Source organism: Babylonia areolata, chromosome 1 (genome assembly GCF_041734735.1).
Source record: "Babylonia areolata isolate BAREFJ2019XMU chromosome 1, ASM4173473v1, whole genome shotgun sequence".
Classification (NCBI taxonomy): domain Eukaryota; kingdom Metazoa; phylum Mollusca; class Gastropoda; order Neogastropoda; family Buccinidae; genus Babylonia; species Babylonia areolata.
Genome location: NC_134876.1, coordinates 37905795 through 37933115, shown reverse-complemented (window position 1 = coordinate 37933115; position 27321 = coordinate 37905795). Strand labels below are relative to the sequence as shown.

The following is a 27321-nucleotide window of genomic DNA, read 5'->3' as shown; positions in this document are numbered from 1 at the left end:
TCTCCTTCCCAGGTGTAGTGACTGCCGCGTAGCCACTGTCTAGCTTGCTAGTCAGTACGGTTATTGCAATGGCCTCTCCTACATTACTGTGCCCTTAGCAACACCTTCATGCGGTGCCCCTGTTTCCACTAAGTTTGCTATGTCATGGCGCAACCAAGTTCCTGGCGGTATATCTGGGCAGGCGGGCTGAGCCTTCAACCCTGGTTGCAAATCTGCCTAAGAGAAGGAAAATCTCTGATTTTAAAACCCGGGCAGACAGAGCCCGTTAGCTGTCACAGGCAATCTATCTACAGCCTTGTGGTTGCCATAGACATCTTACCTCGCTGAGCCCTATGGAAGGATGCATGGCCTAAAGAGTGGGATTGGTTTGCACACACTGGTCTTCAATTTAAATCTTCGCAGTGCAGGCGGGAAGAAAGACCTACAGCGATGGAGGAGAGGCGAAACGACAGGTACTAGATGGTACTGGGAGTCGCAGTCTCAATTCTGCATGTAGGCGGCTCAGACTATTGGGTCGCTTGTCTGTTGACTTGAGGCAACAACAGCATTCGGCAGCACTCTAAGCGACCAAGCAGTCCTCTCTAGGGATAGCGCTGCTTGCTCCACATGGAGACAGGCCTAGAAAAGGTGGCCTAAACACAGCTTGCCTCACTCACACCTGGTTGGTTCACCGTGGCTAACGGGCATCTCACTGCAGCGGTAAGAACAACATTGAGCAAAAGAAATCAAAATCAAAATCAAAAGCAAGAAGCAATTTGAATTTGAAGTTGGTGTGCTGGAACATCCGCACCATGCAAGACTCGGACGACAGCGACCGACCACAGAGACGATCAGCTCTGGTGGCAGGGGAACTAGCACAGCTGGACATTGACATCGCTGCTCTCAGCGAAATCCGCTTCGCAGAACAAGGATCCCTCACAGAGGAGGGTGCAGGCTACACCCTGTACTGGTCAGGCAAAAGTAAAGAGGGGCGCAGACTGTCCGGAGTAGGCTTCACGATCAAGTCCTCTATTGCCAGCAAGCTCCATAGCCTTCCAGTGGGACATTCGGATCGCATCATGTCCCTACGACTGCCCCTTACAAGCAACTGCTTCGTCTCTCTGTTCAGCGTGTGTGCCCCTACCCTCCAAGCAGATGCCGTCACCAAAGAAGCTTTCTACAGCGAACTTAGTACTCTGCTCAGGAAAGTGGACAAGGTGGATAAGATTCTCATCATGGGTGACTTCAACGCACGAGTTGGTAGGGATCATATCATCTGGCCAGGAGTGATAGGACGGCATGGCACTGGCAACTGCAATGACAACGGCCACTTGCTTCTAGAGTTCTGCACCAAGCACAGCCTGTCAGTCACCAACACACTGTTTCAACAGAAGGCCAGATACAAGACGACCTGGAAACATTCACGTTCCAAACATTGGCATCTTTTGGACTACGTCCTGGTACGCCAGAGGGATATTAAGGATGTTCTGCACACCAGAGTCATGCCAAGCGCCGACTGCTACACAGATCACAGCCTTGTTTTAGCCAAGGTCAGGCTCACAGTCAGACCAGCAATCAGAAGGAGAGGACCTCCAACTAAGAAGTTAAATGTCCAGCAACTACTGGTCAAGGAAGAGGAGTTCAGGAAAGAGCTCGAAGACAGGCTAAAAGCAGAGGTCTCATCAAGCCAGGAGCCAGATCCAGAGGAGCAGTGGCAGCACTTAAAGACTGCTCTTCAAAATTCAGCTGCGGACGTTGCTGGCTTCTCCACCAGGAAAAACAGACTGGTTTGACGAGAATGATGTGGAAATCCAGAATCTCATACAAGAAAAGCGTGCTTTGCATGCCAGACTCCTTGCCAGTAAAGATGACAATACAGCCAAGGCAGCCCACAGAACAGTTTGCAGCACTCTATAAACTAAACTCAGGGAGATTCAGAACAACTGGTGGCTTAAACTGGCTGAGAAGACTCAGTTATATGCTGACTTGGGCAACACAAAAGCCTTTTACGAAGCCTTGCGAGCAGCATATGGCCCGTCACTGCAAGTGCAGGCCCCTCTGCACTCATCAGATGGTTCTACTCTCTTGACAGATCGAGACTCCATTTTGCATCGCTGGACAGAGCACTACCAAGACCTCTTCGGAGACCAACGTACAGTTCAGGACTCTTCAATTGAGAAGATGCCTCAGCTGACAGTCAAGCATGACCTGGACAACCCCCTGCTGTTCGAAGAAGTGAAGTCCGCCATCAACAAGCTCAAAGGTGGCAAAGCCCCTGGCATCGACGGGCTCCCAGCGGAAGTGTATGTTGCAGGAGACAACATTGTCGCAGAACAGCTGACATCCCTCTTCACTCTGTGCTGGGACAAAGGAGTAGTGCCAGGTGACCTCAGAGATGCAGTGATCGTCTCCCTCTACAAAAACAGGGGCGAGAAATCTGACTGCTCCAACTACAGAGGCCTTCCTGGACTTGCATTGTCGGGAACACCCTTCTGTCAATTGCAGGAAAGATTCTGGCAAGAGTTCTACTGGACAGGCTGATTCCCACCATCGCCGAGGAAAATCTCCCCGAGAGCCAGTGCGGGTTTCGAGCAAACAGAGGAACCACAGACATGATTTTTGTGCTACGCCAGTTGCAGGAGAAGTGCAGGGAGCAGAACATGGGCCTTTACGCAGCCTTCATCGACCTGACCAAGGCCTTCGATACGGTTAGCCGAGATGGGCTCTGGAAGGTCCTGACAAAGCTTGGATGCCCACCAAAGTTTCTTGCAGTCCTCAAGCAACTCCATGAAGATCAGCGTGGCCAAGTGAAGTGTGGAGGTGAACTTTCAGAGCCGTTCCCCATTGGAAACGGCGTCAAGCAAGGCTGTGTCCTGGCCCCCACACTCTTCGCAATCTTCTTTAGCCTGATGCTGAGGGAAGCCAAGGAAGATCTGATTGAAGGCATCTACATCAGATTCAGAACTGATGGCAGCATCTTCAACCTCCATCATCTCCTTGCGCGTACCAAGACCACTGAGGAACTGATCTTGGAGCTGCTGTTTGCAGACGACTGTGCTCTCCTCGCTCATACTGAGGAATCTCTGCAGTTAGTCATCAACCACTTTGCTGATGCAGCCCAGGCTTTTGGCCTCACCATTAGTCTGAAGAAGACTGAAGTCATGTACCAGGCACCCCTTCATGGCACCTATGCGCCACCCAAGATGTACATTGACGGGCACCAACTGAATGCTGTGGAACATTTCACTTACCTTGGAAGCATCATCTCCAACGATGTCACAAAATCTCCAAGGATGTGGACCATCGTCTGTCCAAATCCATCAGCTCATTTGGACGTCTCCAGAAACGCGTTTGGCAAAATCACTCCCTAAGACTCTCGACCAAAATCCAGGTCTACAGGGCAGTCATCATCAGTACCCTGCTGTATGGATCTGAAGCTTGGATTCCTCTACAGGAGACACATCAAGCTGCTTGAGCGTTTCCACCAGAGATGCCTACGTTTCATCATGGGCATCAATTGGCAGGACTATACCACCAACATCGAAGTCCTGGAGAAAGCTGATCTCCCAAGCATCAAGTCAATGCTGATGCTTTGACAGCTGCGCTGGGCAGGTCATGTAGCACGTATGGACAACTCCAGAATGCCAAAGGCTGTCTTCTATGGCGAACTGCGTGAAGGTAAACGCAGCGTTGGAGCTCCACGCAGACGCTACAAGGACCAACTGAAGCAGCTGATGTCACGTAGCGAAATTGACCACCACAGCTGGGAGACACTGGCAGCAAACAGATCTGCCTGGAAAACTTCCACCAGGAAAGCTGTCAGGAAATTTGAAAAGGAAAGGACACAGACAGCCAGGGAAAAACGCGAGCGGAGAAAGGAGGCATCATCTCAAGTTTACCCCTCCAGCGACCAGCCAACTTTCATGTGCGCCAGCTGTTCCCGACAATAAGTCCAGGATTGGCCTGTACAGCCACCAGAAGGCTTGCCTCACCCGGACTAGACCTTCTTCCCAGTGATCTTCGGATACGAAGAAACTGCCATCATTAATACTCATTCCGGCTATCTATAATTAATGACTAAACCATCACATCATCACCAAACTAACTCATTAAAAAAAAAAAATCAAGAAAGTGGAAGATAAAAATATACTCCATATATTGAAACAAAACATTAACACTTACTTCCCTTTTAATTTGTGACAAAACCATGACCAAATTTATTAACAAACAACACCGACTTTACGAGAAGATAACTATATCATATATGTGATGTCTGTCATATGTATATTTTTGATTGAACATTCTATGAATGATGATGTGCAATTTACTGTATGATTTTATGAAACTACCGAGTGTGGGGGGTAGTTTTATATGTCTGGCACTTTTTTATGCTCTGGGTGTCGTATGTTTTGTATGTGTACTGTGCAATTATTTATATACATGCCACACCCCAAAGTTATCTGTGAGAAATTAATGATTGAAATAAATTAAATTGAATACATATATACATATTAAAATCAAGTGTAATAACATGTTTCCTTTTGTATCACCAAATTCACTAATAACCAACACAGGGTTGAAAAAGCAAAAGAAATATTTGTGTTTATGTATTCTGAATATTGAAATAAAGCAGTCAAAGGCATAAACACTTTTTTCTTCTGTTTCTAATTTGTGACTTGACAGCCTTCAAATTTACTTTAAAAAAAATAAAATAAAAAATAAAAAATAAAAAAAAAACAGCACAAGGGGAAAGTAGAAGATTCAATATTGAAAGAACAAAAAATGAAAGGTATTAACTCAACACCTTTTTCATTTAATTTTGAATTAACAAATAAACCATCACCAACTTTACTCACAAACAGAAGGTTGAAGAGAGGGAGGGAGAGAGAGAGAGAGAGAGAGAGAGAGAGAGAGAGATGCGGATGTTTTATTCATACAAAGTCCATTGCCCCTCATGAAGGGGTACAATACATAAACAAGCAGTCACTGAAGAAAATCATGAAGTTGCAACAGATCTGAAATGCAATGCCTTGTACAAGTATATTGACAAATTCCTTATGATGCTTTCTTTTTCAGATGTTAAAAGTAGGCTTAAATGAAATTGACTGGGATATATAGATATAAAAAGCAGGTGGGATATATCGTACTCTCAAACTGGTTAAAGCTGGACAACATAAAATAAAATGCAGCTCATCTTCATTTCCACTTCTGCACAACGGACACATTAAATCGAGAGAAAGAGAGAGTGTGTGTGTGGAACAGCTAAATTTAGGTTAATCTGACGACAGTTCCAGTCAGTCAGTGAGTGTGTGTGTGTGTGTGTGTGTGTGTGTGTGTGTGTGTGTGTCTGTGTGTGTGTGTGTGTGTCTGTGTCTGTGTGTAAGTGTGTGTGTGTGTTGTTAAACAAAGGTTAATCTGACAATAAATGGTCTCAGTAAGTCAGTCAGTCAGTCAGTAGTCACTGTGTGTGTGTGTGTGTGTGTGTGTGTGTGTGTGTGTGTGTGTGTGTGTACCTGGCAGTAAACTGGTTGAATCAGTGTGTGTGAATGTGTGTTTATGTCTGTGTGTACTATGCACTTGTGTATGTACATCATTCTCACTAACTGCTGACATTTGACAACCTATTTGTGGTGTGTGTGTGTGTGTGTGTCTGTGTCTGTGTGTTCAATGCATTTATGTGCATATCCATTATTCTCACTACTATCAGGCAGTTGTCGCCTTATTTATAGTGTTGGTGTGCACAAACATGTCTACTTTGAAGCCTCCCCAGCAGCTGAGTTTTCAGTGTCAGCTTTTCTTTTCCTACTTCTGATTTCAGCTGCTTGTTTTATCTCTTCCTGCAGTTTTTCTTTTTCTTTTTTTTTTCCATCTAAACCAGTGAAGTGGTGTTTGCTTCAAAGAGTATACACAGACACTGACAAGTTTTTCTTTTTCCATTTCTTTCACTTCTAGGGCAGTTCTGGCATACTGCTTTTTTAAGTTCTTCCTTTCTCTTTCTTGCTATTTCAGTTCAGCATCAGAAACATCACATTCAAGCTTTCTTTTCATATATTCCTTTACTTCAATAGAAACAACCAAGATATTTGTCATAGAGAAGCTCAATTTAACTGCCTTTTGCTGCAGGAATCCCTCTCCTGTGGGAAACCTTTCTACCTGGTGACAGGCTGGACATGCCAGCAGTTACTGGTCATGTGTTTCTGTGATGCTGCTACATGCTGAACCCGGCCGGGATGACACTGACAGTGCGTCACTGATCCAGGAAGAAAGCCCAGGCACCTCTGGAACAGGTTCTGACTTGTGAAGGTGGTCTTCATCGTCTGCTGTTATCCGTAAGGATGCTGCTGGTGCTGGTATATCAGCTGGACTTAGTGACTGGCAACTGTCATGTTTTGCAGTAAGAACACTGGATCCAATTCCAATCACTCTCTGCAGACAACTGTTATGAATAGATCTGCTATGTTGTGTGGTGTGTGTGTATGTGTATGCATGGGTGCGCGCGCGGGTGTGTGCGTGAGAGAGAGAGAGAGAGAAAGAGAAATCCTATGGGAATGGTGGATCATCCAAGTCTTAAATTTACAGTTGAATCAAATTCAAATTGTATGGGGAGAAGGAGGGAACATGGATTAGTGAAATAAAAATATCTATAAAGTTTACGCCATTCTCCTTTCTTCCCTTCCGGCGTGTGTGTGACTGCTGAGTGATGTGGGTGGGATGGTGTGATTACTTCATCTCTATCACTAGTTTCCCTCTTCTCCAATCCCTTCCAACCCACCACCCCCATCTACACTGTGTGAGCCTGACACTGTGCATGAAAATAAAGTAGTATGATGCTACAACAGATGGGAGATTCTCTTTTAACTAATATCTAACTCAGTAACTCAGACAACATTTTGTAAACTGTATAACTATAAGATGTTCTGTAATCTTCCATTTGTAACAGCTCAAGCCAATAATGTATACACTGCACAGCTGAATCAATAAATATTGGGTATCTATTTGTTTCAGAGAGAGAGACTGTCCAAGACAAATGAAACAAAACAAATTTTTGTTTTCATGAGGGCAGTGGAGTAAGTGCAACAGCTTTTTTTTTTTCTTTTTTTTTATTTTTTTACATCCAGCCCTCAAAGCACAAAAACACCTCTCACAAAAATACAGATAGAAACATATATATGAAAGCAAGTACAAAACCTATTTATGCACAAGAAACAAGAACACACTGATGTTGAAAATCATCCCAAGAGGAGAAAACGGGGAGAAAGACAGAAAGAGAAAGAGACAGACTGAGGGAGAACAGCAGAAGTTGAGAGAGAGGGAGAGATAGAAAGAGAGAGAGAGAATTAGAGAGGAACAAAGACACCTGATCAAACAGAAGACACGCAAAGACTAAGAAAGGTCCAGAGAGGACCTAAAACCTACCTCTTCAACTTTTCCACAATACATTCCTGTGGATCAATGTAATGATCTTTGCAGAGACGCATGTAAGATAACCGACAGTCCTCCATGCTACAACAAGAAGAAGATACATTTTTACCACATACACACACAGACATACACATAACAAAACACAAACTAATTACATCATATAATTATAATGTGTCTTGGTACATCAGTGTGTGCAGTTCATACCTCTGTATCTAGGTACTCGATAAATCAAATTTGAAATAAAACACAAATTTCTTGACATGAAAAAATTATGGATGTAACTTCAAGTAGAAATGTTCATAAGAACATTTATCATAAACAGTATTTTTAAGCATCCTGGACACTGTTTAACACATTGTAGATGGCATGCAGTATCTTATCAGATCACTCTGGATTATTGTAATGGTAGTTGTCAAATAATTTTTGTCTGTCTCATTTGCTTTTCAGCTGATCTCTTTGTTCTCAGCTCATAAACAACACTTTTTTTTAACAGTATAGATCCTATAAACAAATAATGGTGAATTGTGTAAAACTATGTATCCAGTCTTATCAAAGAAATGCCAATCACTCCTTCATTTTCAAACAGGCGTTGTAGTTACAAACTGTGGCATAATGCATGTTCATGATGTATTTGAGAGATTCCGGTAATAATCACTTGAGCTTGGAATCTGGAATGGCGTCCTCGTATGTTTATTATTGTGCTTGAGATTTACTGTTAAAACCTAACAAACAACCAAACAGCACTACAGCACACAACACGACATGGTGTCAGAAGTGATTACCATCCAAGGCAAACAGTGAGAAATTCAGCGCTAACAAGGTAGGGCAAATTTTCCTTGTGAACTTTCCTTAGGATGGAATGACGTTTTTCGATGACATCACGAACGGTATCATTCTCTTAGTATCGTCTGAATTCTAAGGAGTACATCATTTTTATGCGTGTATTTTAGGTGTTCCTGTCTGGCGCAGCATCACGTTGGGGAACCACAGGGTGAACCAGCTGGCTGGGTTACTAAAATAGCTTAGTGAACAGAAGAAGAGGACATCCAAAATATTTCTAGTCTAGGAAAGTTTTCTTTGCTGTAACTAAGAATCTTTAACCATTTGGATGGTTGTTAATACGAAATGGCTCAAGCACAGAAATTCTTCACAGCAAACATACCTGTTTCTTCGAAGTTGGATCTCTCATCAAACGTAGAGGTGAACTGGAGAAAGTTCAAGAGACAGTGGGAAAACTACCAGATCGCCACAAGGTTGGATAAAGAAGATCCAGCCTACCAGTGTGCAGTCTTTCTCACTTGCATTGGTGACGAAGGACAGGAAGTTTATGAAGGGTTGAAGTTTCAGCCAGGAGAAGACAAGGACATCAAGACAGTGATCGAAAAATTCTCTGAGTTTTGTCTCGGCACAACCCATGAGGTGTATGAAAGCTATAAATTTCATGCCAGAAAACAGGAAACTCATGAGTCCATCGATACCTATGTTGCAGTTCTCCGCAAGATGTCAAAATCCTGCAATTTTCCTGATTCAGAGAGAATGATTCGTGACAGAGTTGTGATTGGAATCCATGACGACGCCATGAGAGAAAAACTCCTTCAGAACAAAACTTTGACGCTGCAGGCAGCCATAGAAATTTGCAGGGCACATGAAACCTCACGGAATCAGAGTCAGTCAATATCAGGTGGTGGAATCCAAGAAGAGGCCACAGTGGACAAAGTGAACCAACAGCAGTACAGGAAGCCAAAACCATTAAGACAACAGGGGTGGTCTGGTCAAAAACAATATGCACCCCATGACAGAATAATCTGCACACGATGCGGAAGAAGCCCACATGGAAGAGAAGTCTGCCCAGCTAGGAATGCTAGATGCAGAAAGTGTTCCAAGATTGGCCACTACGCCACCGTTTGTCGTTCCCTTGCTGTCCACATCGTGGAGGAAGAAGAGGAAGAAGAAGATGAGCTGTATTGAGGCATGATCGTGGGGAGTGTGACTACAAACCCTTGGAGGGTCACGCTGGAAATGGAGGGGATCAAGAACGAGTTCAAGCTTGACACCGGTGCTGATGTTACAGTGATCCCAGAGAGCATGGTTCCAAGGAACAAAAGACCTCTACAGAGAGCTGGAAAGAAACTGTTTGGTCCAGGACATACAGAGATCATTGTTGAAGGAAGATTTTCGGCACAAATTGTGTACAAAGATAGAACCACAAGACAAGAAGTCTTTGTCTTGTTTCGAACTATCTGGAAAAGTCGTACCAAGAAAAATTTCCTAAGCTGTTTACCGGTCTGGGAAAGATGCATTCCACTTACAAGATCCATCTTAAAGAGAACTGTATTCCATACTCAGTGGCAGCACCTCGCCGCTTAGCACTGCCATTGCGAACTAAAGTCAAAGCGGAACTGGACCAACTCGAAGAAAAAGGGGTGATTCGAACCATCCCCAAGCCAACAGATTGGTGTGCACCAATTGTTGTGGTACCAAAGCAGAATGGCAAAATCAGAGTCTGTGTGGATCTGAGCAAACTGAATGAGTCTGTCTGCAGAGAAAACTATCCACTGCCATCCATGGATCAGTTACTGGCACAGCTGTCGGGAGCCACAGTCTTTACCAAGTTAGACTGTAATAGCGGATTTCACCAAGTGCCCTTGGATGAACAAAGTCAAGACTTGACAATGTTTATCACTCCATTTGGGAGGTTTTGCTACACCAGACTTCCTTTTGGGATCAGTTCGGGACTGGAAGTTTTCCAAAGGAGAATGAGTCAGCTCCTCTCAGACCATGAGGGGGTCATCAGTGACATTGATGACTTGCTTGTCTATGGGGAAAACCAGCAAGACCATGATCGTCATCTGGAGAAAGTGTTGTCAACACTGGACAGTGCAGGTGTCACGCTGAATGCAGAGAAATGCCAGTTCTCCAAAGACAAAGTCACTTTCCTGGGACACATTGTCTCAAAAGATGGAATTGCCATCGACCCAGAGAAACTGAAGGCAATCAAGGATTTTCCAAGGCCGGAAAATATCTCAGACCTCAGGAGATTGTTAGGTATCCTCAACCATGTCTCAAAGTTTGCGGGCCCTACACTAGCGGAAGACAGCAAACCACTGAGGGACCTACTCAAGAAGGACATAAGTGGTGTTGGAGCAGCATTCAAGAGGAAGCGTTTCAGAAAATAAAGAAACTACTGATGAAAGCTCCTATACTTGCCCACTACAGCCCAGACAAAAAGACTGTTGTTTCAGCTGACGCATCTTCATTTGGCCTGGGGGCAGTACTGATGCAGAAACAGTCAGATGGACACCTCAAACCAGTGTTCTACACTTCCAGAAGCATGTCTCCAACTGAACAAAGATATGCCGAAATTGAAAAGGAGGCTCTGGCAGTGACTTGGGCATGTGAGAAGTTTGCTGGCTACCTTGTGGGTCTACGTGATCTCACCATTGAAACGGACCACAAACCTCTGCTGTCTCTGCTGAAAACCAGGCATCTTGAAGACTTGACCCAAAGAATCCAGAGATTCCGAATGAGGTTGATGCGCTTCCAATTCGACATCCAATACACCAGAGGACTCGAACAAGAACAAATACAAAAAAGCAGAAGAAGAAGATACACTGTATGTGAGACAAATCATACAAAATCTGCCAGGAACAGAGAATCGCATTGAGCAGATCAGAAACGAACAAGCCAAAGATGAGATCTGCCAGAAACTACTACACTTCGTTCAAGAGGGATGGCCGAGTTCATGTCCACAAAATCCTGAACTGAAAGCATATTGGACAGTCCGGTCCGAAATTGCTGCTGAAGATGGTCTACTTCTGTTTAGAACCAGGCTGATCATCCCAGAGACGCTGAGGAAGGACATTCTGGAGAAGCTTCACACGGGCCACCAGGGGATCGTGAAATGTCGAGCATTAGCAAGAGAAAGTGTCTGGTGGCCCAAATTGTCCGTGCAAATCGAGACAATGGTACGGAACTGTTCTGTGTGCATCAAAGAATGACCAACTCCCCCAGAACCCCTCATTCCTTCCGACACACCAGCCTACCCTTGGCAGAAAGTCAGCATGGACATCTTTGAACTCAAAAAGGAGAACTACTTGTTGGTTGTGGACTACTACTCTCGCTACATAGAATTAGCGCATCTGAAGACCACTACAGCAGAAACAGTCATCAATCATGCAAAAAGCATTTTCTCACGACATGGAATTTCTCAGATCGTCGTCTCAGACAATGGGCCACAATTTTCCGGCAAACAATTTCTGGAATTTACCATGAAGTATGATTTCAGTCATGTCACCAGCAGCCCCTACTACCCAAAAGCAAATGGTGCTGCAGAAAGAGCTGTTCAGACAGTAAAAAAATCTAATGAAGAAGACTGAAGATCCCTACCTGGCTCTGCTAACCTACCGAGCATCACCACTGCAACACAGTCTCAGCCCCGCAGAACTGCTCATGGGTAGAAAACTGCGGACCTGAATTCCCACACTGCCTTCGTGCTTCGCTGAAGGAGAAGGCAGGGAAGAATTCAGAGCAAAAGATGCGGAACTGAAGAAGAAACAAAAAAAGGACTACGACCACGCTCATCGCACCAGACCTTCAAGTGAGCTGGCATCAGGCCAACCAGTCTGGGTCAAGCCAGCAAAGACACCAGGAAGAGTCATCAACACTTTGCCGAATAGGTCATACCAGGTGGACACGCCGAGTGGACACCAGAGGAGGAACAGAATTCATCTGATTCCCCATGATCCCAACCCTGAACGCCCCAAACCTGTCCCCAGGAAATTGTCCACACTCTTCCCCAAATCCCTGGGAGCCGATCCTGTCCCTGACCCTGTTCCTGACCCCAGTCTTTCCCATCACCTCAGTCCAGAAGTCCCTTCCCGGTCACCCAGAACCAGCCAGTATCTCCGTCAGCCACAGTCTGCACCTGCCAGCCCTGATGTGAAGAGGTCTCGAAGTGGACGACCGATCAAGACCCCACAAAAACTGAATTTGTAAAAGGAAGACTGTTGCCAAATTGAACTAAAATAAAGTTAAAGTCAAAATGTAAAGGCACGGCTGCCAAGTTTGATTTAAATACTTAAACAATTTCAAAGTTTAAATTCAATGGCACAGTTGCCTAACTCAACCAAACAACAAAGTTAAAATTAAAATGTTTGTGTTTAAATTTTTAATCTTTTCAGGCTGAAGTTAAATTTAAGTTGGTTTAAATTAGTAAATTGGAGGTTGAAGTTAAAAACTTTTCGTTTTGAGTTTGTAATTAGTTGAAAAACAACGACAACAATGAACATTGAAGTTCTTTCTGGAAAGAAAGTGTTGTTTTTTTGTTTGTTTGTTTTTTTGTAAAGAAAAAAAAACAAACCAAAAAACAACAACTGAAGATAGTCATTTTTATTTTAGTACATGTTCTTCATGTTTTAAGCTGTAATGCTTTCTGAAAATGTCCATCATCAACAAAGAAAGGGAAGGCTTTCTGAAAATGTCTATCATCTACAAAGAAAGGGAGATGTGGCATAATGCATGTTCATGATGTATTTGAGAGATTCCGGTAATAATCACTTGAGCTTGGAAGCTGGAATGGCGTCCTCGTATGTTTATTATTGTGCTTGAGATTTACTGTTAAAACCTAACAAACAACCAAACAGCACTTCAGCACACAACACGACACAAACCAATGTCTGTATATTCCAAAACACCTTTTCTGAGTAGACAGATACTTTGGCCATCTGACCTCTCTATGGACAGACTTACATTTTTGATTACATATATATATATATATATATATATATATATATATATATATATATATATATATATATGTGTGTGTGTGTGTGTGTGTGTGTGTGTGTGTGCTGTGAGTCTGACACATACTGAAAAAAAAAAAATCAATGAGGCGAACCAGCATGTTGATTATTCTTGGCTGTTTCTACAGGCTAGTGGTTAAAGAATACAACCTATGTATGTACCTATATGTATTAAGAAATTAAAGCCATGCAAAAAGGCGATTGCGGGTGTCCGAAATGTTTCCCATGTTGTTAAATACTAAGCTTATTGGTAAACTATCTCTTCGCGCGGAAACTTCGAACAAATCGGTTTGTGAGGAACACTGACGAACAGGTTAGGGCACGACTACAAGATCATTCTGCAATTAAACCAGATACTGTCAAATACAAAGCAAACAGACTTACATTTTGCGTACACTGATGATACAACAACCTTGTTAAAATAAAAGTGCAAACTTCTTCTTTGCGCAGATACGTTGGTGCATTTTATCTTCGGTCGTCAAGAGAAGCCGCTTACTGACGCCATTTTGAACAGACACGGGAGACAATAGCATAAATTCAATCTGGTTTCCATTTTGCAATGGTTACCTCCTATTATTCTAAACGGCCACATTCGTTTTGTTTTGCTTTTCTTTATTTGTTTATTTTATTTGTCATTTATTTATTCATTTATTTATTTATCTATTTATTTATATTTTTATACCAGTTCTCCTACCCTCACTGCATTCATGTACTTACTGTTCACCACGGAAGGACGGATACTCCCCGTGTCGATACTCGCCCGTTCGTGTGTGTGTGTGGTTCTTCAGTTTAGCGTCTTTTGTGTTATGACAAAGATTTGGAGAAAAGACGGCTACTGGTGAGGGAAAAGTAACTGTTCACGCATGCGAGTTTGTGTGTGTGTTAGATGATTGTAATAGTGAAATTTTGTTTTCAAAATGAGATTACAATGTAACATCCTTACAACGAAATATTAACAGTAAGCGAACTTGACTGACTCAGTCAACAAAGACTGATTTGCATCCATTGATAATCAATATGATGTGATGTGATTATCAACATTTAAACATGGGAAATAATAACTAATTATTGTATGATTTATCAAAGGTATGTGGTTTTGGAGGGTGGGGTTATGCGTGACTGATTGCATGGATTGTTCATCACTTCTTCGACACTTGATACTTGATTCTTGCGGTGTAGAAGGCCTAACTGGCCTGTTCACCGTTCCAGAAAAAAGAAATCACTACACATTAGACTGTGTGTGGTATGCGTGGCACAGACTAGTGGTCGAGAGTGGGTACACTCCTCCAGTGTGCATCCAGCCTGTTTTTGAACGTGTTGACGGATGGGGCGGTTACAACACTGTCAGACTGTGACGATACGTTGGGAGAACTTGAGTAGCCAGCAGTCACGGTCCCTTGGCCAGCTTAAGGCTGTTCCCCCGGGTTTCACAGATTGGGTGTGGACGTATTGTGTACGTCGATCATGTCACCGGCCTCAGGTACGACGATGCTCCACTGAAGCCGTAGTTTAAGGCTAGCAAGACGTTCTGGGTAGGGGAGCTCCTTCAGGGAACCTATCAGGCGGGTTGCTCGCCTTTGGACATCTTCTAGGTCAGTGCAGAGTGTCTTGTGTCTTGACTGCCAAATTGAGGGCCATACCCCAGGGCTGGTCTCACCAGGGACTTGTAGGGTACGTGAAACGAAGGTTTCTGGCGTAAGATGGTCGAAGGTTCTAACTTGTCTTATGATGCCTACGGTTCTATTGGCTTTTACTGTTGCGTGTGACACGTGGTTGTTGAAGCTCAGGTCCGTTTGTTCACCAACACACCCACTGAGGTCTCTCTCGACGTCACTCTCCTCCAGCCAATGCCGGAGTGCACTCCACTCCCTGGCCCGGGGTCCCGTCCCTGGCTTCATGCAGTACTGACTGAGTGGACTGCTTCCTTTGGATTGCCCAGTCTCGAGACGCTGCACTTTTCTGCTGGATGAAAGCGTAGTTGCCAGTCTGTGGACCACTGCTGTAGCCAGTCTAGATCCTATTGAACAGTAGCCCTCGACTAGCTGTCGTCGCCGCTGCGTGTGAAGACCTTAGTGTCATCCGGAAAAAGCTCAACATGACTCAGGTGGACATGGCGAGGCAAGTCATTGATGTAAATGACTGACGAAGAGGATAGGCCCTAAGACGCTGCCTTCCGGAATGCCGCTCGTCACCCTCACTTGTTCTGATCTTACGCCGTTTACGATGCCCTTCTGTGTCCTGTCGGCAAGGAACTAGTTTCCTGAAGGATCCATTCGACTGAGGAACTTTCCAAGTTTTCGCTTCTTCTACTGATTCAGATTGTTTTCACGCGCGCGCGCGCGCACACACACACACACACACACACAGCGTTTTGCCGCTGTAAGATTTAGTAAAGCTTCCGGTGGCGTTTTTATCGACTTGAAATTAACAAACATTGGTCCAAGAGAGAAAATGATTAACAAACAGTAAAGGGTGGTAACTCTCTCCATCTACAAGGTTCGCAACTTCAAGTCAATGATGCTTACGCTACCGATTCAGCCAGCACACAGGTCATTAAAAGGTACACTGGAACAAACCCAGACACTGGAGGAATATAGACCTTGGGGAACATAGACATGCTTTCGAGCTTTGTTACCATGCAAATGCATAAAATAACCTCCCCTCCTCCCATGCGCCCCACAAAGCAAAACAAAGTGTTGACTAGAGTCATGAACGGTCAGTGAAGGAACGACGACAAATCAAAGTTTACCAAGTAAACGCTGAAATGTCGCCAAATCAACTGAAATATCGCAAGTCCACTGATTGTCATCGACCGGCGACATTTTGACGGTTCTCTGACATGCTGAATAGCCGGTGTAACGTGCTGAAGCCGTCACCCTCCCAGTTTAACTCCCTGGAGTCAGTCTGGCACTGTCCAAGGCCTGTTCCAAAATGAACCCCTACCAGTCTCAGAATTACTCCCGGTGAGTTGTTTTGAACCTAAAATTTTTTACTCTAAACTAATTACCAGGAGTTCATTTGGGGCAGTGCCAGATCAGTCACCCAACCCCTTGGAGAGTTAAACTGGTGCTGTTCCAAACTGACTCCCGGGAGTTCTTCTAGGCCCAAAATTTTCACATCAAAATGACTCCCTGGGAGTTAAACTGGCGCACACACACTTGGAGAGTTAAACTGGACCTGGTCTAGAACAGCCCCTTCCCGTTCATCCCCCCCCCCCCCACGCCCCCTTGGAGAGTTAAACTGGACCTCGTCCAGAACAGCCCCCCCCCTCCCTCTTGGAGAGTTAAACTGGACCTGGCCCAGAACAGCCCCCATCCCCCCTTGGAGAGTTAAATTAGACCTGGTCCAGAACTACCCCTCCCCCCCCCCCCCCGCCCACACACACACACCCGCGTTGAAGAGTTAAACTGGACCTGGCCCAGAACAGCCCCCCCCCCTCTCCCCCTTCCCCTTCCTCCCCCGGCGAGTGAAACTGGACTTGCACCAGAACAGACCCTCTCCTGGGAAGTTAATCTGGTACTAGCCCAAAACAGCCCTCCTCCTGGTGAGGTTATCTGGTACTAGCCATAAACAGTCCCCCTAAAGAGTTAAACTGGACCTGGCCCAGAACAGTCCCCCTGGAGAGTTAAGCTGGACCTGGTCCAGAACAGCACCCCCCCCCCCCTCTGGGGAATAAATCTGCCTGATTTTAGACACAAAAAAACAATCTTTAATTGTATGTACAAAAAGGGCTCTCTATCACTCTCAAGGGGGGCTGTTCTGGGCTAGTACTAGATTAACTCCCCAGAAGGGAGGCTGTTTTTAGCCAGGTCCAGTTTAACTCTCTAGGGGGGCTGTTTTGGGGCATGTCCAGTTTAACTCTCTAGGAGGGCTGTTCTGGGCCAGTGCCAGATGAACTCACCCGGAGGGGCTCTGTTTTGGGCCACGTCCAGTTTAACTCTCCAGGGGGGCAGTTTTGGGCCGGTGCTTAACTCCCCGGGAGGGGGTTTGTTCTGGGGGAGGTCCAGTTTTACTCTCCTGGGCCCGGTGCCAGATAAACTCCCCAGTAGGGGAGCTGTTCTGGGCTAGGTCCAGTTTAACTCAGCAGGGGCGTTAATCTGGGCTGGTGCCAGATTAACTTTCCAGGATGGCGGGTGGGATGTTCTAGGTTAGGTCCAGTTTAACGCTTCAGTGAGGCTGTTCTGGTCCGGTGCCAGATTAACTCCCAAAGATAAGGGGTTGCTCTGGGCTGGTTCCAGATTAACTCCCCAGGAGGAGGGGGGAGGGGGGGGCTGTTCTGGGACAGGTCCAGTTTAACTCTCCAGAGGGGCTGTTCTAGGCTGGTTCCACATTAACTCCCCAGGAGGAAGGGGGGTTGGGGGGGGGGGGGGACTGTTCTGGGACAGGTCCAGTTTAACTTTCCAGAGGGGCTGTTCTAGGCTGGTCCCAGAATGACTTCCCAGGAGGAGGGAGGGTTGTTCTGGGACATGTCCAGTTTACTCCAGAGGGGCTGTTCTAGGCTGGTTCCAGATTAACTCCCCAGGAGGAGGGGGGTGGGGGGCTGTTCTGGGACAGGTCCAGTTTAATTCTCCAGGGGGGGCTGTTCTAGGCTGGTTCCAGATTAACTCCCCAGGAGGTGGGAGGGAGGGGCTGTTCTGGGACAGGTCCAGTTTGACTCTCCAGAGGGGCTGTTCTAGGCTGGTTCCACATTAACTTCCCAGGGGGCGGGGGGGGGGGGGGGGGGGCGGGGGGGGGCTGTTGTAGTACATGACCAGTTTAACTCTCCAGGGGGCTGTTCCAGGCTGGAGCCAGATTAACCCCCCAGGAGGAGGGGGGGGGGCTGTTTTGGGCCAGGTCCAGTTTAACTCTCTAGGGGGGGCTGTTTTGGGCCAGGGCCAGTTTAACTCTCCGGGAGGGGGAGGGGGCTGTTCTGGGCCAGGTTTGATTTAACTCTCCAGTGTGTGGCTGTTCCAGTCCGATGCCAGATTAACTCCCCAGATGTCTTAGGGGGCCTGTTCTGGGCCAGGTCCAGTTTAACTCCCCAAGGGGATGTGCTGTTTTGGGCCAGTGCCAAATTAACTCCCCGGGGGGCTTTTCTAGTCCTGTTGGGGGGGGGGGGGATGATTTGGTGCAAACCCAGATTAACTCCCGGGAGTTAATCTGGGACAGTGCCAGACTGACTCCCGGGAGTTAAACTGGGAAGGGGGGCAGTTTCAGCACGTTACACCGGCAACAAAAAATTCAGCAGTTTACTGAGGAGGTGACACTGCAGCGACAATATTATGTGCAGGAGAGCGACAATATATGCATTGAGGGTTTGCACATATTGTCGCCGGCGACACACATATGCCATATCTCTCTTTGCCTGTGCCTTGGCGTGTCTGCTCTGTTTGCTCTCTCTCTCTCTCCCTCTCTCTGAGTTTGTCTGTGTCTGTCTGTCTGTTTATGTCTCTGTGTGGGGCTCTGCCCGAGGCTGTGTGTCTGTTTTCTTGTTTGAAGCCAGCATATATCATTCAGTAAGCCAGTGTGTACAACCAGTCGCATGTTGTACCTTGGGTTTCTGCTTATGAATATCATATGTACTTTTATATAGTAGGCATACACTGAGGTACACATGCGCGATTGCGTGTTCGTGTGCATGTTTGTGTATGTATGTGTGCATGCGTGTGCGTTCAATTTCATTTAATGTCTATCCACATTAAGTGATATTAGACATGACAAAAAAAGAAAAAGAAAAAAAGAAGAAAAAAAGGAGGGGGTGGAAAAAAGGAAGGGGAAGGGAAAGGGATGAAAACGATACTGTTCACAACATTGACTTAACAACAATCTAAGATAATAACTTTCCAACTTTAAAACATATAGGCGTATAAGAAGAAGAAGAAAAAAAATCAAAGGATATAACAACAACCCAATTAGACTATTTTACAAACATTTGGAGCGGGAGAGGGAGTGAACCAGACAGTGATGAGTCCAAGCTTTCTTGACACGCCCGCCCCTCCCGCCCCCGGCCTTAAAAAAATATTTATTAAAAAAAAAATTATATATATATATATATAAATTATATATGATATATATAAAAGGCGGAAAAACAAACACATCAGTCTGTCAAATATTCCAAATTTTCGGAACGATCACGTTCCTTCCACAAGGGATAAGTTGGTTAGCCTACATGTTACCAGGGTCACTCTTACGCAGCTATTATGACGCAAGCACGCCATGACGTACATGTTGTGATGCCGTAATTTCACTATGCCTGGTTTCGCCCAGAGCCTAATGAATTGCAATTGTCTATTTTCTTCTGCTGTCAAAAAAATAAGTTCCTTAAAATTTAACTTACTGAATAACTCAGTCAATAGTACAGAAATAAAAAGATAAATAATAACAATAATAAGAAAATTGAAATAAAAATCACTGAATGATAAATAAAGAAAATAAATAGATATTTGAAATAAATAAAGAAATAAAGAAAGAAAGAGAATAAAAGGGGATGGAGGGGGTGAGATAAGCAAAAGAAGATTAATAATAATAATAATAATAATAATTGTAGCCGGATTGGCTACAATCTACGTTGGGCCAGCTAAGCAGACGATTTTTGTGACTCGCCAAAGGTTACTAAGGAAGTCGGTAAATCGGTCACAAGTTATCTCCCTTTACAGGGAACCGTATGATTTTTCATCAATTTGTTGAATTATAAACACTTCCTAATAGATGACATTATAGTTTTTATGTTATTGGACTTCAGAAAGATCATACTTCTTAGCTGTAAAGATATCATTAGGCCAGATAGCCTATAACTCTTTTAAACTAATATTCATGTGAATGAATTTTGGCGCGATCTTCGAAATCCACTCAGTTGAAACATACAAACTACCTTCGTTTTCTATAAATCAGTATAGTTGCTGTGGAATTTAGATTGTGCATTAAGATGTAAATGATTAAGCTTTCTTCTCGTGTATCGCTTTCCGTGTACACCTAAGAAATGTCTGACAGCATTTCGGCCCCACAAAACTATCTCTTCTTCAAGCTATTGGAATTCGTCAGTGCCGATTTAAGCAAAATATGTTTTTACAATACCTAGACATTTTTATAGCGTGTCTTGCAGATGTTTGCATTTCTGTTATCAAACTGATTCGTATCATACATGTATAGTTGTGTTGTAGTTGGTCTAAACGAAGTATTTCATTGTCGATCACAAGTGCCAAAACTACGGCACCGCCAAGCAGTGCCGACACCGGAGCTGTCCGTTGAGTTTTCTCTTGAACTTTGACATAAAAAATCTTTACTATAGAAGCAGATTCTATAGATGATTTTTATATAGTTGGAAATGTAGGATTTTCAGTTACTTAACTGTTATAGTTATATTACATATCGCGACATATTAATTGTTGTAATAAACAGAAATGATACATGAACTCGTTAAAAGCTCGTTCATTCAGTGACTCTTTTTGTTTACAGTTTAATTACATTATTTTTGTAGAAAATGGTTTAGCTTAAGAAAATGCTCGTCTCTTGCAGTTTTGTGTGATATATGATATGTCTATGTTAGTTCCCCGAGCCGAAAGTTAGACGCCGCTAAATTTGGTCAAACAAACACAAGTATGGCCCATCAAGGCTCGCGGAGTCGCTTTGCGGCGCTGGCTTTGCGATTCGGCGGAACAGAATATAAGGAGTGAGCGAGTGCCAGACAAAGGGGAGAACTCTCCTGGTCTGGAAGAATGAAAGAAGAAAAGAAGAAAAACCGGCGCACCGCCTTGCCTGGCTGCGGCTCTCTTCTGCAAACACCTTCTACCTGTCTTCACCTTCTCTAATACCACCTTACCACCCCATCACATAATAATAAGAGAATTTATAAAATAAATAGATTTAAAAAAAAAATAATAATAATAAATAAATAAATAAATAAAATAAGAAATAAACAAATAGATAAATAAATAAGAATGAATATTAAAAAAAATAATAATAACATTTAAAAACAAAAAGGGGGGGGGGGGGGGTTACAATTATAAACAATCAAATTGTTGAGAACAATGGGCTGTATTACAAAAAGAGAGGCATCTAAGAAAAGTACTGATGAGGGGAAAGAAAGGGAAAGGGTTGAATTTTACATCTATGATTAATTGATGGAAAAAAAAGAAGTAAAAATAAATAAATACATAAATAAATAAGATAAAAGAAAAGAAAATAAACAATTGAATGAAATAGAATAGTAGGACATCCATCACCATAATCAGCACCAGCGTCACCTCCACACCTACAATCAGAAGTATTTGTAGCGGTCATTGTTGTCGTCAGTTGTCGTCGTCATCGTCGTCGTCGTAATAATAATAATAATTATTATAATACATAGTTTTTTCTATGGCGCGATATCCAGCACCAATGCTGCTCAAAGCGCCTTACATCATCCAGCAGACTATAAACATGCCTTAAAAAACACATCAACCGCTATCTGACAATGGAAAACATCCAGTGTGTTCATATGAATGAAAAAGCACACTAAGGAGATGAATCAGATTATAAAAGCTATGAAGTAAATAAGGCTTAGATTACACACACACACACACACACACACACACACACACACACACACACACACATATATATATATATGTATATATATATATGTAGATCAGTGTCCCTCCCTTACAGACACACAGACACACACACGCTGACGTTAAATATCAACTGCACTAAAAACAAAATTGCTTAGGCATTAAGATATTTCTTATTTTCTGACATAGAATTCTGTTCGGATATACTGACATGCCTACACACTTACACACGCGTACCAGAGCACTGTACCCTCGCAAACACATGTACGCACGCACGTACACACGCGCGCGCGCGCACACACACACACACTAAAAAATAATCACATAGAAAAATTGCCATCACATCTAAGACCAAAACTACATAAAATGCACACTGCATTAAAACAGGACTACAAAGATACTAGTACAAAGATACTTGTTAACAGGCATACCTTGGTTTAACCGTTTCTCCCAGAACAAAAATGCTTTCGGAAAAGGTAAGTTTTCAAATCTGACTTAAAGGAATGTAGGTAGATCAGAGGCATTCCTAAGAGATGAAGGTAGAGAGTTCCACACTTGGGGAACCTGAGCTCTGAAAGACCTATTTCCAGCGCATTTCAGATTAGTCCTTGGAACTTTAAGCAGCTTTCCAGAACTGGATCTTAATGTTCTGTGCGGTTCATATGTTTCCAATACAGAGGAGAGATACAATGAAAATGTTTGAAGGCGAGTATTGCTAACTGAATGCGGGACTCAGTTGGAAGCCAGTGTAACTGATTCAGCAGAGGTATAACATGATCAGATTTCTTTTTGGCTAGAACCAGTCGTGCAGCATTGTTCTGAATTTTCTGTAATCTGTTGATGGAGGAAGATGGTAAACCTGCGAGAGTGGAATTGCAGTAATCCATTCTGGACAGGACAAAAGAGGAAACCAACTGAGCCATATTTTTCTCTGTTATGTAGGGTCTGACTGAGGCTAGCCTTCGGAGATGAAAATTACATGAGCGACACAAGAATGAAATTTGGTCGTTCATAGTCAAGGTTTGATCGATATATACACCCAGGTATTTGGCTGATGTTTAATATGCTACTGAAGCAGGGCCACACGTAACTGGGTCCTTTTTTCTGCTGCCTTAAGACGAGTTAGGTCTCCAATGGCTAAGAGTTCGGTTTTGTCTTCACTGAGCTTTAGTAGTAGTGGTTGTTGTTGCTGTAATAGTCATGGAAGTGGTAGTAGTTGTGGTAGTCGTAGTCATTGTCGTCGTCGTTGTAGTAGTAGTTGTTGTTTTCACACAAGTTAGCATTCACACCATTCTGTCTCTGGAACTGATCCATCGTCATTGTCAAACACAGCTTTCAGGTCGAAATAAATTAAGATATCCAGTTTAGCGTGTTGAGACCAAAAGGGTGGATTGTCCTCAGTTTCGCCATCCAGAACTGTCCCCTCTTAAGCCTTGCTTGTTTATTCTTCAGATGTACTTCTTCAATGGCCATGACCTTTATGTTGTCCTGCGTGTGGCCAGGCTCGTGGAAGTGCATGGTGACCCACGTTCGCTTTGCCGAATTGTTCAAACCTATGTCAAACCTGTGCTGGTCTATTCTTTCCCGGAGAGAATTCTGGGTCTGACCCACGTATTGCTTGTGTGCACAGATATCACAGAACAGAACATATATTATGTTCCTGCTGTCACAGGTGAGTCTCTGCCTGATTTTAAATGACTCTTCTGTTTGTGAGCTTCTGAAGGTGCGGGATTCCACCAGGTGGTGTCTACAAGCAGCACATCGCGCTGTGCCTCTGTTGCACCTTAAGCAGCCAGGGTCAGCCTCAGGTTCAGTGCCAGGTAGTGTTGAGAGCATCAATAGCGTTCTTATCGACCGGCAGGCTCTTTCCGCCAGAACAGGAGGTGTGTAGCTCATGAAACCATGCCGCAGTGGTGGGTTCGCTGGATTGTATGTTACGACCATGGGTGTCCTGTTGTGTTTTGGTCTGTTGTGGTGGGTCAGTGTCTGTTGCCTTGGTGTCTTGCTGGCCTTAGCTCTTGCTTCATTGATGTTGTCTGGCTTGTAACCTCTCTGTAAGAACTAACCCTCCATCTAATCACACCTGGTTTGGAAGGTAGAGTTGTCGGAACATAGGCGGCGGAGACGAAGGAACTGTGCATATGGAATGTTCTTGGTGATGTGGAGTGGGTGGCAGAATGACTTATGAAGATACGCATGTGCATCTATTAGTTTGGTGAAGAGGTCTGTTTGCAGGTAGCCATTCTCAAGACGGATAATAATATCCAGAAAGGAGGTGCTGTCCAAGGAGCTGTTGACAGTGAACTTCATGGTGTTGTGGTAGCTGTTCAAGTGATCTGTGAACTTCTGCAGATCAAAAACACTTTATTAATCCACATGGAAATTAAGTTGTGCAATCGCAGGCTCATTGTAAACACTGGCATAAAAGCATGCGCAACATAAGAAGAGATTAAAACTAGTCAAATAAGAATTCCCAATAGTTGACGATATACTAACCCCACCCCCCACCCCCACACACACACACACATACTCATGTTAAGACAATAGGGTATTGCACAACAATATTAACAAATGAAAACATCCAACAAAAAAAGGGTATAAGATTACTAAAAATTACATGCGCGCACGCACGCACGCACGCACACACACACATGCACACACACACGCACACGCACACACACGTTAAGACCATAAGGTATTGTACAACAATACATAAATAAAAACATCAAGGGAATAAATCGTATATATAAGTAAAATGCACACACACACACACACACACACACACACACACACACACACACTCATTCACAAACACACTCACACACACAAAAACAACGTATGCATGCACATAACATATGTCACGCCAATAAGATTAGAACATTGACATTAAGATACATGAAATCCAAGTAAAATAAGAAAATATTTAAAAATCACTTCCGATCACACACACAGAGAAATGCTTGCTTGCCCGTGCTCACCCGCTCAGTCCCACATGCACGCATAATGTCTGCTCCCATACACTCGTCTGCTGGTGAAGTTCAGGTGTTGCTGTGGCGAGGGGGCTTGAGGGGTGGGAGGGTTCACTTAGTGTATTGGATGTTTTGATTGTGTGCGCGAATGGCTGTAGGAATAAATGAATTAATGTATCGAGATGTTCTTGCGCGTGGAGCTCTAAACCTACTGCTATTAATGTCATCATGTAGTGGGTGTCTTTCGTCGGTCAAAATTGTTATTAGTCTGTCAGTCAGTTTTCTATTGTGCATGTCGCTAAAGGTGTCTTGTCTTATACCCACCACCCCACCCGCTTTCCTAATGACTTTTTCCAACCTGTCTTTGTCATGTTTGGTCAGGTTTCCCCCCAGCACACGGTTCCGTATGTTAAAACACTACAGACAACAGATGTGTAAAACATTTGGAGCATCTGCTTGCATACATTAAAAGATTTCATTTTTCTAAGACAGTACATGCGACTGTTGCTCTTTTTAATGAATGCAGTTGAGTTTTCATTCCAAGACAGATCTTCCTCAGTGCCGGTCCACAACACAAACCGTCTCCACATCTCCGAAACGGGCACAGGGCTGTCTGCAAGCAAACATCGCTCCCACCATTCCATAAACATGCCACAGTGGGGGCGATGGGGGTGCCCATGGCTGTTCCGAATGTTTAAAGAAAGTACTGGCCGTCAAAGTAGAAGGCGTTGTTTTCTGAGAAATGTGACATTATCTTCAGAAGCAGTTCCGTTGGTGGTATGTCTCCTTTTGGCTGGTTCCGTAAGTAGTATCCCACTGCTTCCTGCATTTCAATATGTGGGATATTGCTGTACAAACCTACCACATCAATGATTACAAGACGAGTGCTTTCTGTAAATGGTCCGTACTCATAGTTCCACCGTTGAATTTGGCGGAGTATGTCGGTGCTGTCCTTGATGTAGCTTGGGAGTTGGCAGTTATATGGCTGAAACCAATGGTCAACTAACTTTGACAGGTGTTCGGTTGGTCCGTTTACCCCCTACACTACTGGGCGACCAAGGGGATTCTGCAATGTTTGCTAGCATATGGAACTGATGGCATCTCGTGCTGCCTGGATATATAACAATCCAGTTGGACTATTTTGACAGTGAGCTGAAAAAATGAACAATAAAAGTGAAGAGTCCAAGATTTCTTTCATTGGGAAAGATGCTAGTACAGGTATATGACATTTTAGCATATCGCATGTAAATATATGATCACTTGTTGTAGAATTACCACATATACAGGAAACACTTTTTATATACTTTGTCTTGAAACAGTTCAGTTTCCATCTACAGATCAATGATGCAATCTGCCTTTTATTGTGTTGTTCATGGTTGCCAACAATTCCATAAATTTTATTTATTGCTTCGTGTAAATTTGAACAGCCTATATTCGTTTCTTTTATCTGAAAGTCTGATCGTTGGATCTGTTCCACTACACTATAACATTCTTGCAATGAAAATGGAAGAGATAAACATGTTGACTCAGCTGATCCATTTGCTCCTTTTTTTTGCTAATAAATCAACCTTCTCATTATAAAAATGCCACAATGCGAAGGAATCCAGATAAACGTTATGCTAGTGCCCCTCACTGAGGGTAAATGAATTAGATGTCTAATTTCAATAGTAATTTCATATCTAACTTTCAAGTGTATAGATTTGATAGCATTAATAACTGACTTGGAGTCAACGCAAAAAGCAATTTGGAATATATCTTTTGGAAAATCGAGTAAAACATTCAATGCCATAAGTACTGCAACTTGTTCTGCGGTAAAGACTGACTTATTTTTTCCCACGTTATAAAACTTTTCTGCGTTTAGGCCAGGTATGATATATGCGGCACCTGCATTATTGTTTAATACAGAACCATCTGTATAGACCATCAAGTGGTTTTGATGTTTATCATATAAGTGGATTCGAGCATAGGATGACAATAAATTCATGTTTTCAGTCTTTGTCACATTCGTATAATCAATATCAAATTGGGGCTCTCTTGAGTTCCCTAAGAGGAATAAGGGATATAACACATTGTTTGGCTATATCATGCCCCTGATTTAGATCAAAGCTTGTTACAGTTGTAAATTATTGTTATTAGTATTATTATTAGCATTAGCATTTACGCCTAATCTTGAAAATAAGCCCTAGCCGTTTACAAATAGAACGCACACGTAAATATCAGAAAGGAAAAAATGAACACAAGATACCAAGCATCATTGAAAACTTTTCATCTACCCCTCCCCCCCCCCCACACACACACACCCACCCCACACAATACACACGAGCACACGCGCACGCACACACACACAAGTCACAGCACACAATCGTAAATAGTACACAATCAAAAATAACACCAACAAATCCTGAAACTATCAAAGCTCACACTCACAAATAGTCATTTTAGTTCATACTGGAAACGGATGAGCTGTTGAAAATTAATCTGGAGGGGGAAAGGTGGGTCTTCAGACTGGATTTGAAAGATTGCAGCGATGATGAGTGACGGAGAGGCTGAGGTAGTTGATTCCAAAGAATGGGGACTTGGTATGAAAAACTGCGTTGGCCATACGTTTTTGTTCGAGCAGGG

General features: G+C 43.6%; 1 protein-coding gene across 3 annotated transcripts in view; it reads right to left on the bottom strand.

The window, feature by feature from the left end:
• Positions 1–13714, bottom strand: part of LOC143282618 (leucine-rich repeat-containing protein 45-like) — a 47109-nt gene extending 33395 nt beyond the window's left edge. For 2 of the 3 annotated variants that reach the window (XM_076588270.1, XM_076588275.1), the window contains exons 1-2: positions 13587–13714; positions 7396–7482 (exon numbers count right to left, since the gene is read on the bottom strand). In XM_076588270.1, the coding sequence (XP_076444385.1) occupies positions 7396–7481 (86 nt within the window). In that variant the 5' untranslated portion in view covers position 7482; positions 13587–13714. The remainder of the gene's footprint in view (positions 1–7395; positions 7483–13586) is intronic. The other variant, XM_076588283.1, reaches the window with a different exon arrangement.
• Positions 13715–27321: the final 13607 nt, after the last annotated feature.